Below are 17,248 nucleotides of genomic sequence, written 5' to 3'. Positions count from 1 at the left end.
AAACATCTTCCCATTTCCCTCCTATCCCTACCACTCTGTGATTCTAGCGTCCCCTGGGGAGCAACAAACTGCCTGAGTACAACTAGCTGTAAAGATTCCCCAGACTCCAGCACCCTCGATTTCCAGGACACCGTTATATTAAGGAAACTAGAGCACGGAGATGCACTGATTTGCCTGAGGACTCACTGCTCTCAAGAGAGTGCGGATTTTCTCCCAGGTAATCCACTTCCTGTCAGAATGCACTACCATTCTAGTAAGACTATACCCATTTTGCAGAGTAACCAACTGAGGCTCAGAGACACTACATGACTAGCCTACAGAGCTTGTAAGTCCAGAGCCTAAATTTAAAGGCAGGTCGACTTGGTTTCACCTTATCCCCCATACAGTATACTAAGCTACCCCCTAGTTTTAAGAGCCCAGTTCTGTGACCTAATCCTTAATCTCCCCTCAGCTAGCCTGAAGTGTGCAAGTGTGACGAGATGTTCTAAGACCCACAGACCAATTGCTTAGAAAGCTTCCAGAACAGAGAGGATATCAAACGATCCTGGGGAATATGGGTTCAATCTGTCCTGAATGAAGGAGAAAATGCACAGCGGGGAAGAGCGGCTGAAGCTCTAGGGGGAAAGTCCAGACTTGTTTGCAAGAGCTCGCCAGGTGCTTGAAGGAGCAAGGCTTTCCTGAAAACGGACCTATGCCTTCGCCGCAGCCACAGTGCATATCTCAGTGGACCTATGACATTCCAGGCTGCCTCTCACTTCTCAGGCTTGCACTTGGTGTTCCTTTAGCCTGGAGCGGCCTCTCCCATTTCCTGCCTGGGAAGCTTCTATTCCCCCATCAGGCCCTATTAGTTAGTTCCCTGGGGTCCCATGGGGCATACTGGGATCTGCTACAGTGCTTGTCCTACTGGTTTTGTAATTTCTCTGTGTGGCCAGCCTTCCCATTCAAGCATGATTTTTTGATCACAGGAGCTGTGCTATTCAACACACACTGAGTAAAGCCAGTCTCCCACTCTGTTATTCTGAGCCTGTACTCATGTTTAGTATGAGATTATAGAGCAGTTCACTATTAAGTGAAAATACAGGGAAGAGAAGGGATAAGCTCAGGTTCCTCCATGCTTCATTTCTCTAAATTTTACCTTAAAACTCCTCTCTGGAAACTTCTGCCTTCCCCATTTTATCCTTCCCCCTGGCATTTGCAATATATATTTTTTAAATGTGATTTTTCTCCAAGGGGATAGTAGGAATAGGTACTGCCTCTGGGTATGACTTGGTTCTGTCCCCTACGATGTCATATTTTAATTTGGGTTTATGACCATTTCTTCCTCCCAACTATGAAATTCTCAATTTCTGGGTCTGATTCAACTCTCAATTCCCGTGGCTCAGCACTGTGTATAACAGGTGACCAGGAGAGACTCAACTCATCGCTGATTTGAAAAGTTACTGGCAGAGGATCTGATCTTGCGGATCACGTTGCAAGAATTTTCTCTTTTTTAGGATGAGCCTACGTGGTGGGGAAATGCTTCCACATCACTTGCTCACACCTCGGGTCTATGGACCTTTCCCATATCCCTCTCTGGGAGGAGGAAACACTCCTTCAAACACTGATCGAGAGGTCCAAGACCAGGATGTAATGGAAAGTGGTTTCAAACCTGGACTTGAGGCTCAGAGCCAGCGGATGATGGAGGTTTGAAAAGCTGAAGGGTCATGAATGGACTTGGAAAGGAATATTAAAGATCTGGGAGATTGGCCCCAGACCACTGGAGCAGAAGTGGTCGTCCATGTTTGTTCGGTTCTGGGTTTACAGCCGAGACAAACCGCAGAAGAGGGAAAAGAGCGTCTGCACTAGACGGCGGGAAAATGTTACCACGCCTAGAACTTCTAGTATGAAGCAAGGTCTGCCTGCTAAATTTCGTTTTACGATCTTCTCATTTGGCCAGCAAATGACTTCTAGGGATTTAGAAAGAGCCGGGGTTTAGATGGACATGTCCTCCGATTACTGAGTTCCGGCAGATGTCACCAGGCTGAGGCTGATGGGGATCCAGGACCACCAGAAGTCCTGTGGGATCACTCCACCAGGTATGACTCAGCTGGGCTCAAATTCACACCAACGTAGCTGATCTCCACTCGACTCAGCTACGCTTGCTGTGTCTGGCCCTGAAATGGGTTCCGGGGACCCAGAAATAAATGAGGTTCCATCGTGGCTCTCAAGGAGGTGATGGTCTAGTAGAAGACCCTCCAGAGAGTCTATTCCATGAGGTACCCCTATCACTTGCCTGTTCCCGGCCACCTGTGGCCTGCAGAGCAGCCACACAGCATAGGCAGCCCCAAAATGCTGACTGTGGGAAGGGACACCTGGTTCCTGTTACCTCATGGCCTCTGCTCTAGCCTCTCTCTTCTGGCTCATGCAGAGGCATTGCTGGAAAAAGCGGCACAGCTCCATCACGCAAGGGTTGAACTTCTGGATGGCCAGGGTGAGGGGAGCAGCGGTGATGGCCCCCTCTTCAAGGAGCAGCTCAGGACACCCTGGAAGATGCAATCCCAGACCACTGACATCAACAAGGATTTAGCAATCATCTTCCCTCTGTTCGCTACCGTGCTTGATGGATAGAGTCCTGGCCCTGATCTCAGGTGGCTCTGAGACAGACAGACAACTATTGCTTCGTCAGTGCCCAGGAAAGCTGCTGTGAGAGTTCGAGAGACAGGTGGAGTAAGGTGGGGTTCAGTTCCCGGGGGAAATCAGAGGTGGTTTCACTGAGAGCAAAATTTTTAAAAGGGATCTAAAACATTAGACAGAGGTGGGTCAGGTGGAGGCATTTCCAGTGGAAGAGGTAGAGTATGCGGGGACTCAGCATCAAGCAAGGGGACGGTTTGCTGATAGGGAAATGGAGAATAATTAGATGATACAGAGGGGGTGTGTGTGTGTGTGTGCATGTGTGTGTGCAGACATATGTGTGCATGCATATGTGTGAGTCTGTGCACACATGGATATATGCATTTTGCATGAGTAGGCAGACATATGTATAGACTGTGTGCAAGTAGATGGGTGTGAGTTGCCTGAAGATCACTGGGAGGACCAAAGGAGACAATGCATACAAAGCATACTGCAAACTTCCTGCTATGGAGTAAATGACAAATAATAGTTATTATTACTGATTTATTAAAAATGTATTGAACAGGATATCTGGATGGCTCCATTGGTTGAACATCTGACTCTTGATTTCCACTCAGGTCATGGTCTCAGGGTCCTGGTTCAAGCCCCATGGTGGACTCCCCTCTCAGTGTGGAGCTTGCTTGGGATTCTCTCTCTACTTCTCCCTCTGCCCCACTCTGCCCCACCTCAACAAAATGTATTCAGCATTCACTACATGCTGGGCACTCACAGACCAAAGGATACAACAACTCATAAACACAAGGAAAAGAGACAGAGTGCCTGGGTGTCTCAGTCAGTTAAGTGGTGGACTCTTGATTTCAGCTTAGGTAATGATCTTGGTGTCCTCAAATTAAGCCCATCCCCCCTGTTCGGTGGGGAGTCTGCTTAGGGCTTCTCTCTCCCGCTCCCCCTGCTCTCTCCTTCTCTCACTCAAATAAATAAATCAATCTTAAAAAAAAGGAAAAGAGGCTTCCTCTTACAGGGTGCAACTTCTAGTGATTTGAAGGTTATATTAGGATGTTGATAATGATCTTCCAACAAAGAATTACTAGTTACTATCAAGAAAAATGATCTAAAACCTGGAAATAAGTTCTGGGTACTGTCTAGCAGATAGTGTGGGGATTTTCTGGTTCCATAAGAGTGTGTGTCTTTGATTGACTGATTGAGTTGGTGGTTTTGCAACTCTGAAGAGGTTCAACGACTCTTATCTGAGAGCAACACAAATAATTCCTGTCGGTGAGCAACGTGAATGAATTTCGTCTGGTAAAGATGCAACTGGTTTTTGTCTAGTGAAAAGAAAAAGAATTCTTTGCTATAGGATATCAGTTAGTAAATTAATATCCAAATTCCCAGGACTAACTTAAAAATCCCTGTTCCTCAAACTCTCCACGGAGCCAATCTTCATTCATTCATTAATTAATGATTGAATAGTATCTCTGACATGTGCTAATTTCATATTTTTATGAATCATTTTCTTACCTTTTTGAAAATTATAATTGAGCAGTTTTAAATTATTTACTTATTTTTATATTTATTATTATTTTTTTTCAAATGTTCAATTCCAATATAGTTAACCTACAGTGTGATATTAGTTTCAGGTGTACGATGTAGTGATTTGCAACTTCCATACATCATCCAGTGCTCACCAACACAAGTACATTCTTCATTCCCATCTCCTGTTGCATCTGTGCTCCTCCTCCCCCACCTTCCCTCTGGCAACCAGCAGCTTATTCTCTATAGTTAGGAGTATGCTTTTTGGTTTGTCTCCTTTTTTTCCCCTTTTGTTTGTTTGTTTGTCTCCTTTTTTTCGCCTTTTGTTTGTTAAATTCCACATAGGCATGAAATCATATGGTATTTGTCTTTTTCGGACTGACTTATTTTGCTCAGCATTAACTCTCGAAGCTCTGTCCATGTTGTTGCAAATGGCAAGATTTCATTCTTTTCAGTGACTGATATTTCATTGTGTAAATATACTACATCTTCTTTATCCATTCATCTATCAGTTATAAATTTATTAAAGTGGAGAGAGGGCTCATATGTTAGATACAGATTTAGTTAAAAAAGGTAGGATGGAAATGTATTTTGAATTCTATCCTGAGCCAATTAGAATAGTAAACCCTCCAGAATATTTATCAATTTTTGTAAATATGCTATGACTTTTTACTTTAATATTTATTACACACCTGGACTTAAGTGCCTTTCTAAGTTCTTTACAAACATGATTTCATCTAACTCTCGTAAAATCATGTAATGTAGGTATCTATTTTATATAAAAGGACACTGAGGGTCTGATTGACTCTGTGGTTTGATCAGGTAGTGACTCTGGCAAGATCTGAGTCTGGAGCTCATACTAGCATGCTTTACTACTTGAACATCCTTAACATTCCTGATGCTTGATTTCCATGCCCCTCTCCTCTTCCCAACCTCTCCCATACTTCTCCAACTCAGGAAATGGCACTCTGCCTCTCAGTTGTTCAAATTTGGGCATGATGTTTGGTCATCCCCTGCTGATCATTCCACCATCACATTTCTTGATTCCTGAACACCATCCAAGTCTCCCTGAGGAGTCAAGTAACTAACTCCTAGTTCCAGCTGCCTTCATCTCTGGCTGTGGTTAGTACAGTAGTCTCCTTGCCAGTATCCCTGTTCCTATCCTCCCCTCTTTGGGCTCCACTCTGCAGCCAGAGAAAGTTTTCTGCACCACAAATCTGGCCATGTCAGTTGTCTCAGAAGAGGTCCACACTGCTTCCATGGCCCTGGGGATCCACATGCGTCCCCCACCCCGGCCCTGCCAGCTTCTGTTCCCTCTCTCCTCATCACCCCTTCCTATAGCACCAGAATTCCAGGCACAAGGAATTTCTCAGCTCTTGGGAAATGTCAGTCCTTTCCTGCCTCCGTGCCTTTGCATAAGCTGTGGCCCTGCTTGAAATGTATATTTAGAGGCAACCCTGCTCAGATGCCTCTCTCTTCATCAAGGAAAACCTCTTGAACAATCCCTCCAGATGGAGCTAATCTCCTCCCCTCTGGCTGCACATAGCATTGACCACCTTTTCTCTTAGGAACATTACCAGTTTCATATCTTCTGCCCATTTTTTGATATGATTATCTGTTTTGTGTGTGTTGAGTTTGAGAAGTTCTTTATAGATCCTGGATATCAACCTTTTGTCTGTAGTGTCATTTGCAAATATCTTCTCCCATTCCGTGGGTTGCCTCTTTGTTTTGTTGACTGTTTCCTTTGCTGTGCAGAAGGTTTTGATCTTGATGAAGTCCCAAAAGTTCATTTTCACTTTTGTTTCCTTTGCCTTTGGAGACATATCTTGAAAGAAGTTGCTGTGGCTGATATCAAAGAGGTTACTGCCTATGTTCTCCTCTAGGATTCTGATAGATTCCTGTCTCACGTTGAGGTCTTTTATCCATTTCGAGTTTATCTTTGTGTATGGTGTAAGAGAATGGTCGAGTTTCATTCTTCTACATATAGCTGTCCAATTTTCCCAGCACCATTTATTGAAGAGACTGTCTTTTTTCCACTGTATATTTTTTCCTGCTTTGTCGAAGATTATTTGACCATAGAGTTGAGGGTCCATATCTGGGCTCTCTATTCTGTTCCACTGGTTTATGTTTCTGTTTTTATGCCAATACAATTCTGTCTTGGTGATCACAGCTTCTCCAATGAAGACATACAAATGGCTATCAGACACATGAAAAAATGTTCATCATCACTAGCCATTAGGGAGATTCAAATTAAAACCACATTGAGATACCACCTTACACCAGTTAGAATGGCCAAAATTAGCAAGACAGGAAACAACGTGTGTTGGAGAGGATGTGGAGAAAGGGGAACCCTCTTACACTGTTTGTGGGAATGCAAGTTGGTGTAGCCACTTTGGAGAACAGTGTGGAGATTCCTCAAGAAATTCAAAATAGAGCTTCCCTAGGACCCTGCAATTGCACTACTGGGTATTTACCCCAAAGATACAGATGTAGTGAAAAGAAGGGCCATCTGTACCCCAATGTTTATAGCAGCAATGGCCACGGTCACCAAACTGTGGAAAGAACCAAGATGCCCTTCAATGGACAAATGGATAAGGAAGATGTGGTCCATATACACTATGGAGTATTATGCCTCCATCAGAAAGGATGAGCACCCAACTTTTGTAGCAATATGGACGGGACTGGAAGAGATTATGCTGAGTGAAATAAGGCAAACAGAGAGAGTCAGTTATCATATGGTTTCACTTATTTGTGGAGCATAACAAATAACATGGAGGACATGGGGAGATGGAGAGGAGAAGGGAGTTGAGGGAAATTGGAAGGGGAGGTGAACCATGAGAGACTATGGATTCTGAAAAACAACCTGAGGGTTTTGAAGGGGCGGGGGGTGGGAGGTTGGGGGAGCAAGGTGGTGGGTATTAAGGAGGACATGTATTGCATGGAGCACTGAGTGTAGTGCAAAAACAGTGAATACTGTTACGCTGAAAAGAAATTTAAAAAAAACTAAAAAAAAAAGAGCATTACCAGTTTCTTCCTCAAATTGCAATTATTTTGTACAAATGAAGAATCTTGGGATAGATAACATACAAGGGTGGAATGAGCACAGGCTTTGGAATTAGACAAATGAAAGCTCAAAATTTAGTTACTTTTTAACTGTAGTGCTCACTGAAATGGCTTAATGAAGGTAACATTACCTACCTTGCAGAATTGTTATGGAGTAAAAATAGGCTTAGCACAGTGCCTGGGAAACAGTACGATCTCAATAAATATTCACGGAATGGATGAATGAGTCAGTCTCAAAGGATTTGTGGTATGGTTTCTTTGTGAATGGGAAGAATCATTTGCTGGAAGTTGTTAAAACCCTTTATTTTAGACTTATATTTCTTATGGGGTGGATGGATGGGTAGATGATGGATGGACAGAAAGAGAGAAAGAGGGGAGGAGTCAAGATGGCACAGAAGTAGCAGGCTGAGACAACATCGGGCAGCAGGAGATCAGCTAGATAGCTTATCTAACCATTGTGAACACCTACAAATCCAACGGGAAATCGAAGAGAAGAAGAGCAACAATTCTAGAAACAGAAAATCGACCACTTTCCGAAAGGTAGGACCTGCGGAGAAGTGAATCCAAAGCGACGGGAAGAGAGACCGTGGTGGGGAGGGGCCGGGTCCCGGCAAGTGGTGGAGCAACAGAGCACAAAATCGGGACTTTTAAAAGTCTGTTCCATGGAGGGATATGGCTCCAGAGGCTAAACCGGGGGGAAGCCCACACGGGGTCAGCGTGGACCCAGGTCCCGCGGGGTCACAGAAGGATCGGGGGTATCTGAGTGCCTCAGAGCTCGCAGGTATTACAGCGGGGAAGCCGGCTATAGTGACAAAGCCGAGGAGTGAGCTCTCAGCCCGGGGTTACCTTGTGCCGGTCGCAGGCTGGGTGAGCTCAGAGTGAGGCCGGAGGCCACGGAGATGGAAGCGACTGGGTACTTTTCTCCAAGTGCCAGCAATTGACTGCTTTCCTACCGGCGCGACCGCAGGCCAGGGAGGCGGGGCGGTTGGGCACTTTTCTCTGAGGGCACACTGAGGAGCGGGGCCCGGAGCTCTCGGCTCCTCCGGGCTGGAGATTGGGAGGCCGCCATCTTCATTCCTGTCCTCCGGAACTCTAAGGAAAGCGCTCAGGGAACAAAAGCTCCTGAAAGCAAACCCGAGCGGATTACTTAGCCAGGCCCCTGGTAAGGGCAGTGCAATTCCGCCTCGGGCAAAGACACTTGAGAATCACCACAACAGGCCCCTCCCCCAGAAGACCAACAAGAAATCCAGACAAGACCAATTTCACTCACCAAGAACAACGGAATTCCAGAGGAGGAGAAAGCAAATCTTATCTGGACAAAATGACAAGGTGGAAAAACTCACCACAAAAAAGAGAACAAGAGGCAGTACTGAAGGCTGGGGACCTAATTAATATGGACATTGGTAATATGACAGAACTAGAGTTCAGAATGATGATTCTCAAGATTCTAGCTGGGCTCGAAAAAGGCATAGAAGATATTAGAGAAACCCTCTCCAGAGAGATAAAAGCCCTTTCTGGAGAAATAAAAGAACTAAAATCTAACCAAGTTGAAATCAAAAAAGCTATTAATGAGGTGCAATCAAAAATGGTAGCTCTTACTGCTAGGATAAATGAGGCAGAAGAAAGAATTAGTCACATAGAAGACCAAATGACAGAGAATAAAGAAGCTGAGCAAAAGAGAGACAAACAAATACTGGACCATGAGGAGAGAATTTGAGAGATAAGACACCATAAGGCGACACAACATTAGAATAATTGGGATTCCAGAAGAAGGAGAAAGAGAGACGGGAGCAGAAGGTATATTGGAGAGAATTATTGTAGAGAATTTCCCTAATATGGCAAAGGGAACAAACATCAAAATCCAGGAGATGCTAAGAAGGCCCCTCAAAATCAATAAAAATAGGTCCACACCTCATCACCTGATAGTAAAATTTACAAGTCTTAGCGACAAAGAGAAAATCCTGAAAGCAGCCCGGGAAAAGAAGTCTGTAACATACAAGGGTAAAAACATTAGATTAGCAGCGGACCTATCCACAGAGACCTGGCAGGCCAGAAAGAACTGGCATGATATATTCAGAGCACTAAACGAGAAAAACATGCAGCCAAGAATACTATATCCGGCTAGGCTATCATTGAAAATAGAAGGAGAGATAAGAAGCTTCCAGGACAAACAAAAGCTGAAGGAATTTGCAAACACCAAACCAGCTCTACAGGAAATATTGAAAGGGGTCCTCTAAGCAAAGAGACACCCTAAAAGTAGTAGATCAGAAAGGAACAGAGACAATATACAGTAACAGTCACCTTACAGGCAATACAATGGCACTAAATTCATCTCTCTCAATAGTTACCCTGAATGTTAATGGGCTCAATGCCCCAATCAAAAGACACAGGGTATCAGAATGGATAAAAAAACAAAACCCATCAATATGCTGCCTACAAGAAACTCATTTTAGACCTGAAGACACCTCCAGATTTAAAGTGAGGGGGTGGAAAACAATGTACCATGCAAATGGACATCAGAAGAAAGCTGGGGTGGAAATCCTTATATCAGATCAATTAGATTTTAAGACAAAGACTATAATAAGAGATGAGGAAGGACACTATATCATACTCAAAGTGTCTGTCCAACAAGAAGACCTAACAATCTTAAATATCTATGCCCCTAACATGGGAGCAGCCAACTATGTAAACCAATTAATAACAAAATCAAAGAAATACATCTTGAGGGAAATTGGAAGGGGAGGTGAACCATGAGAGACTATGGACTCTGAAAAACAACCTGAGGGTTTTGAAGGGGCAGGGGGTGGGAGGTTGGGGGAACCAGGTGGTGGGTATTAGGGAGTGCACAGATTGCATGGAGCACTGGGTGTGGTGAAAAAACAATGAATACTGTTATGCTGAAAACAAATAAAAAATTTAAAAAAAAAAAGAAATACATCGACAGTAATACAATAATAGCAGGGAATTTAACACTCCCCTCACTGAAATGGACAGATCATCTAAGCAAAAGATCAACAAGGAAATAAAGGCTTTAAATGACACACTGGACCAGATGGACATCACAGATATATTCAGAACATTCCATCCCAAAGCAACAGAATATACATTCTTCTCTAGTGCACATGGAACATTCTCCGGAATAGACCACATCCTGGGTCATAAATCAGGTCTCAACCGGTATCAAAAGATTGAGATCATTCCCTGCATATTTTCAGACCACAATGCTCTGAAGCTAGAACTCAATCACAAGAGGAAATTTGGAAAGAATGCAAATACATGGAGACTAAACAGCATCCTTCTAAAAAATGAATGGGTCAACCAGGAAATTAAAGAAGAATTGAAAAAATTCATGGAAACAAATGATAATGAAAACACAACGGTTCAAAATCTGTGGGACACAACAAAGGCAGTCCTGAGAGGAAAATATATAGCAGTACAAGCCTTTCTCAAGAAACAAGAAAGGTCTCAAATACATAACCTAACCCTACACCTAAAGGAGCTGGAGAGAGAACAACAAAGAAAGCCTAAACCCAACAGGAGAAGAGAAATCATAAAGATCAGAGCAGAAATCAATGAAATAGAAACTAAAAAAACAATAGAACAAATCAATGAAACTAGGAGCTGGTTCTCTGAAAGAATTAATAAGATTGACAAACCCCTGGCCAGATTTATCAAAAAGAAAAGAGAAAGGACGCAAATAAATAAAATCATGAATGAAAGAGGAGAGATCACAACCAACACCAAAGAAATACAAACAATTATAAGAACATACTATGAGCAACTCTATGCCAACAAATTTGACAATCTGGAAGAAATGGATACATTTCTAGAGACATATAAACTACCACAACTGAACCAGGAAGAAATAGAAAACCTGAACAGACCCATAACCAGTAAGGAGATTGAAACAGTCATCAAAAATCTACAAACAAACAAAAGTCCAGGACCAGACGGCTTCCCAGGGGAATTCTACCAAACATTTAAAGAAGAACTAATTCCTATTCTCCTGAAACTCTTCCAAAAAATAGAAATGGAAGGGAAACTTCCAAACTCATTTTATGAGGCCAGCATCACCTTGATCCCAAAACCAGACAAAGATCCCATCAAAAAAGAGAATTACAGACCAATATCCTTGATGAACACAAATGCGAAAATTCTCACCAAAATACTGGCCAATAGGATCCAACAGTACATTAAAAGGATTATTCACCACGACCAAGTGGGATTTATTCCAGGGCTGCAAGGTTGGTTCAACATCCGCAAATCCATTAATGTGATACAATACATTAATAAAAGAAAGAATAAGAACCATATGATACTCTCAATATATGCTGAAAAGCATTTGACAAAGTGCCGCATCCCTTCCTGATTAAAACTCTTCAAAGTGTAGGGATAGAGGGCACATACCTCAATATTATCAAAGCCATCTATGAAAAACCCACTGCAAATATCATTCTCAATGGAGAGAAACTGAAAGCTTTTCCGCTAAGGTTAGGAACACGGCAAGGATGTCCGTTATCACCACTGCTGTTCCACATAGTACTAGAAGTCCTAGCCTCAGCAATCAGACAACAAAAAGAAATTAAAGGCATCCAAATTGGCAAAGAAGAAGTCAAACTATCACTCTTTGCAGATGATATGATACTATAGTGGAAAACCCAAAAGGCTCCACTCCAAAACTGCTAGAACTTGTACAGGAATTCAGTAAAGTCAGGATATAAAGTCAATGCACAAAAATCAGTTGCATTTCTTTACACTAACAACAAGACAGAAGAAAGAGAAATTGAGGAGTCAGTCCGCTTTACAATTGAACCCAAATCCATAAGATACCTAGGAATAAACCTAACCAAAGAGGCAAAGAATCTATACTCAGAAAACTATAAAGTACTCATGAAAGAAATTGAGGAAGACACAAAGAAATGGAAAAATGTTCCATGCTCATTGATTGGAAGAACAAATTTGTGAAAATGTCTATTCTAACTAAAGCAATCTACACATTTAATGCAATCCCTATCACAATCCCGTCCATTTTTTTCAAAGAAATAGAACAAACAATCCTAAAATTTATATGGAAGCAGAAAAGACCTCGAATAGTGAAAGGAATATTGAAAAAGAAAGCCAAAGTCGGTGGCATCACAATTCCAGACTTCAAGATCTATTACAAAGCTGTCATCATCAAGACAGTATGGTACTGGCACAAAAACAGACATATAGACCAATGGAACAGAATAGAGAGCCCAGAAATAGACCCTCAACTCTATGGTCAACTAATCTTCAACAAAGCAGGAAGGAATGTCCAATGGAAAAAAGACAGCCTCTTCAACAAATGGTGCTGGGAAAATTGGACAGCCACATGCAGAAAAATGAAAGTGGACCATTTCCTTACATCACACACGAAAATAGACTCAAAATGGATGAAGGACCTCAATGTGAGAAAGGAATCTATCAAAATCTTTGAGGAGAATGCAGGCAGCAACCTCTTTGACCTCAACTGTAGCAACTTCTTCCTAGGAACATCGCCAAAGGCAACAGAAGCAAGGGCAAAAATAAACTACTGGGATTTCATCAAGATCAAAAGCTTTTGCACAGCATAGGAAACAGTTAACAAAACCAAAAGACAACTGACAGAATGGGAGAAGATATTTGCAAACGACATATCAGATAAAAGCTAGTATACAAAATCTATAAAGAGCTTAGCAAACTCAATACCCAACAAACAAATAATCCAATCAAGAAATGGGCAGAGGACATGAACAGATATTTCTGCAAAGAAGACATCCAGATGGGCAACAGACACATGAAAAAATGCTCCACATCACTCGGCATCAGGGAACTACAAATCAAAATCACAATGAGATACCACCTCACACCAGTCAGAATGGCTAAAATTAACAAGTCAAGAAATGACAGATGCTGGCGAGGATGCAGAGAGAGGGGAGCCCTCCTACACTGTTGGTGGGAATGCAAGCTGGTCCAACCACTCTGGAAAACAGTGTGGAGGTTCCTCAAAAAACTGAAAATAGAGCTACCCTATGACCCAGCAATTGCACTACTGGGTATATATCCTAAAGATACAAACGTGGTACTCTGAAGGGGCACGTGCACCCGCATGTTTATAGCAGCAATGTCCACAATAGCCAAACTATGGAAAGAACCTAGATGTCCATCAACAGATGAATGGATAAAGAAGATGTGGTATATATACACAATGGAATACTATGCAGCCATCAAAAGAAATGAAATCTTGCCATTTGCGATGACGTGGATTGAACTAGAGGGCATTATGCTTAGCGAAATAAGTCAATCGGAGAAAGACAACTATCATATGATCTCCCTGATATGAGGAAGTGGAGATGCAATGTGGGGGGGTTTGGGGGGAGGTAGGAAAAGAAAAAATGAAAGAAGATGGGATTGGGAGGGAGACAAACCATAAAAGACTCAATCTCAAGAATCAGACTGAGGGTTGCTGGGGGGAGGGGGGACGGGAGAGGGTGGTGGGGAAATGGACATTGGGGAGGGTATGTGCTATGATGAGTGCTGTGAAATGTGTAAACCTGGCGTTTCACAGACCTGTACCCCTGGGGATAAAAATACATTATATGTTTATTAAAATAAATTAATTAATTTAAAAAAAAGAAAGAGAGATAATAGAGCCGTATAAGTAGACATGAATACAGGTAGTTATATAATCAGCTTGTTTTCCAAAACTTGGTCGAAAACGGCCCCCCTCTGCACCACCAACCTCTGGGGGAAAAATGGCTATAATATCTTTCGGCAGTATAATCATGGCTTTGTGTCTGAAAGGCCCATTCACTGCAGGTTGGGAGTGGGGCTACGGCAAATCTTCAGTGTATGAAAAAAGAGACTGTGTAGTCTCCAGGAATTTAATAATGCCCTGCTGACATATGCCTGGATGGTCCAGGAACATTTAGGAAATGGGCATAGAAAGGCATCCAGGAGTGGGAGGGCCCTGAGGATTCAACCAGCTTTGGAGGACTCATTCTGTATCAATTTCTGTCTTCTGGGACAGAAAGCAAGGGAGGGAAGCAACCAAAAATGGAAAAAAAAAGCAGCATTTTTTTGAGCCTCTGTGAGGAGGCTCAAAAACCCAGCCATAAACCCAGGACATGGTTTCCTCTAGAATTCCATTGAAATTAAGTGTCAGGGACGGGGAAGGCAGAGTGTCCTTTAAAATGCAACAAAAGGGGACACCTGGGTGGCTCAGTGGGTTAAGGCCTCTGCCTTCGGTTCAGGTCATGGTCTCAGGGTCGTGGGATCGAGCCCCTCATCAGGCTCTCTGCTCAGCAGTGAACCTGCTTCCCTTCCTTTCTCTCTCTGCCTGCCTCTCTGCCTACTTGTGATCTCTGTCAAATAAATAAAATCTAAAAAAATAAAAAATAAAAAATAAAATGCAACAAAAGTTGCAGGTGAAGTGTCTGCCTTCGGCTCAGGTCATGATCTCAGTGTCCTGGGATAGAGCCCTGCGTTGGGCAACCTGCTCAGTAGGGAGCCTGCTTCTTCCTCTCCCTCTGCCCCTTCCCCCACTCCCGCACATGCATGCTCTCTTTCTTTCCCCAATAAATAAATACCATCTTTAAAAAAATAAATAAATAAATAAAATGCAACAAAAGTAAACTGCACCCAGCAAATGGGGGATTGAATTTTGGAGTCATCCGTTCCTCCTTCTGCTGCCTTGGCTGACATCAGGCTCATGAAACGAACAGCCTCTGTTTGCAAAGCACACAGTGCCTTGCTCAATAGGTATTCACTTGATAAACGCTGATTGGATTAAGTTATGCAGAGCTCTGTAGTTCCAAATCACTTCCACACACATTATCTTACTCAATACAAAGCCGTGGGGGAATAAAGACAGTTTTAGTGCCCACAATAATTGTTATTATTCTTGCTTCCCAGTCAAGGAAGCTGAATTCCCCAAGCCGAGTGCCGGAGACCCCCTCCCCAGTAAATGGTAGAGCTAGAATTTAATCCCAGCAGTCTGAATCTAAATTTAATCAAACAAACCTCTTTTTATTTCATGATACAACCTTGTTCCAAACAAACAAGAGCAACAGAGCAGCAGGCTGCCAGTACGTACTTGAGACTTGGTGGGGTCCCAGGACCAAGGCTGGCTCTTCTTTAGGGAGGTCACCTGCAAGGGGTGTGAATGGCCGTGCAAAAGTCAGCATGAACTGGCCTTGGGTGATGACACAGGACAAAGGAATAAGAGCAGTTTAAGGATAAAGCGTTCTCAAAGTCTATAGGGAATTGTAGCCAAGAAAAGGAAGAGCTTTATGCAAGTCATGGGGTAATTTAACAACATAGCAAGGCTTTTAAACTACTTCGCCTGCCTCTTTCCCTGCTAGAACCAATGAAGTCCAATGCCCAGCTTAGTCAGCCTCCTGGCACCCTTGTCCCTCTACCCTGAGCCCCTACACCAAAGCCATGAGGTATTGGGTTTCTCTTTCCAGCTAAACCTTCTTACCTGTCTGTGGATATTTCGGGGCAGGTGCCTTGGTTGGACTCGGGGTTCGTGTGCCATGGGTGGAGGTTCCTGGGATGAAGTGAGGGAGAGGTAAGCCTGGGTTTTTTTCTTGGGGTGCCTTATGGGGAGAGGAAGCCCCCTACCACTAGTCCTGCCCTAGTCAACCAGTGATGGTTATTAAGTCAGGTAACCCAGGCAGGGAGGTGAGGATACAGAACTGAGTAAGAGATAAAACCCGCAGTAGAGGCTCATCAAGGAGAGGAGGAAACCGGCAAGTCCCAGGGGTAGCTCTGATACATTGTGTCGGATGCTACTGGAAATCAGCTAATACTTGTAAGAAGTGATGAAATGCATGGGAGACGCATGGCGGTGGCCCAGGCAAGGAGCAAGCACCGCTGCTGCTCGGTGAGGAAAATGAGGCTTTTCACTCATCTGAGTCAGTGCACACACTCACTCCATCTCCACCCTGATAAACTGTCATCTCAGCAATTCTTCTGATCCTTCATAAAGTCCTGCTTTAAGGACCACTTCAGGACGTGATCTCTGCTGTCAGGATCCTGGTCCCTGGCAAAACCAGCAAAGCAGCCTCCTTGTAGGGGTGAGGGAGAGGGAGATGGGATGGGTCATTTCACTTGTGTGGTGAGGTGGGAGAAGAGGGGTGAGGCCGACCTGCATGGCACAGAGAAGATGGAGGCTGGGGGCAGATGACATCTCTGAGACACAAGAAACAGCAGTTACCAAGGAGAACAAAGCATAGGAGGAGAGCAAAGAGCATAAGCAAAGCCCCAGACAAGCGAGCGGTAGGTGTTTGCCATGGACTGAGGGCGTCCTGGGTGCTACTACGTGCTGAGCTGAACACCTTATTGAAGCCCCCTGATTCAATCCTCACAGCCACTCTGAAGGTAGGTATCCCCTCCCCTACTTTTGAAGGTGAAAAAGCCAGGACTGAGAGAGATCAAGAGAACTGCCCAAGGACAGACAGCATAGGTGAGTCAGGATTTCAACCTTGCTGTGCCTGGAATGAAGACCAGAGTGCATAGCCTCAGGGCTGTGCTGGCCACTGATATCCTACCAGCTAAACCCCAATGTGGTAGCTTTTACTTTTCCTATGTAAGCATGTGAGGTATTTCCTTGATGACAGCTGTCAAAATTGCATTCCCAGATCCGCTGGTGCAATTGATTTTGAGCCTAGAGTCAAGACTTTGCCTTTACACCCTCTATTTCTTAAGAAATTTAGGTGTTTCAGCCAATGTCTCCTGAATGCCTGCTATATTTCATGGAACAGGAGATTAAAGACTCAGGCTCTTAAGGAGAGGGAGGACGGTCAAGGGAATGGACATTAAGCACAGTAACAAGCAGGCTTACGATCTACTGACTGCGGTGAGCTTGAAAGAAGGGTCTCCAGCTGCAGGTGCCAGAGAAAGTGATTTTAAAAACAAATGCAATAAAGCCTTTTTGTTTGATTATATGAATAGAAAATACGGAGTGAAGGAAAGTAAAAATCTTATGTACTTCCCAGATATAGTCAAGGTTAATATGTTGTGAACTTTTTAGTCTTATTTT

General features: G+C 43.5%; 1 protein-coding gene across 1 annotated transcript in view; it reads right to left on the bottom strand.

Moving 5' to 3' along the window:
* Positions 1-17,248, bottom strand: part of HHLA1 (HHLA1 neighbor of OC90) — a gene marked incomplete at both ends in the record, with an annotated part of 39,601 nt that overhangs the window by 2,110 nt on the left and 20,243 nt on the right. The window contains 2 exons of the mRNA XM_080800195.1: positions 2,366-2,522; positions 15,686-15,754. Of these exons, the coding sequence (XP_080656321.1) occupies positions 2,366-2,522; positions 15,686-15,754 (226 nt within the window). The remainder of the gene's footprint in view (positions 1-2,365; positions 2,523-15,685; positions 15,755-17,248) is intronic.

The sequence above is a fragment of the Martes martes genome (genome assembly GCF_963455335.1).
Source record: "Martes martes genome assembly, chromosome: 4".
NCBI classification, from domain to species: Eukaryota; Metazoa; Chordata; class Mammalia; order Carnivora; family Mustelidae; genus Martes; species Martes martes.
The sequence above is the reverse complement of the archived record's forward strand: the minus strand, read 5'-3'. Positions and strand labels throughout refer to the sequence as shown.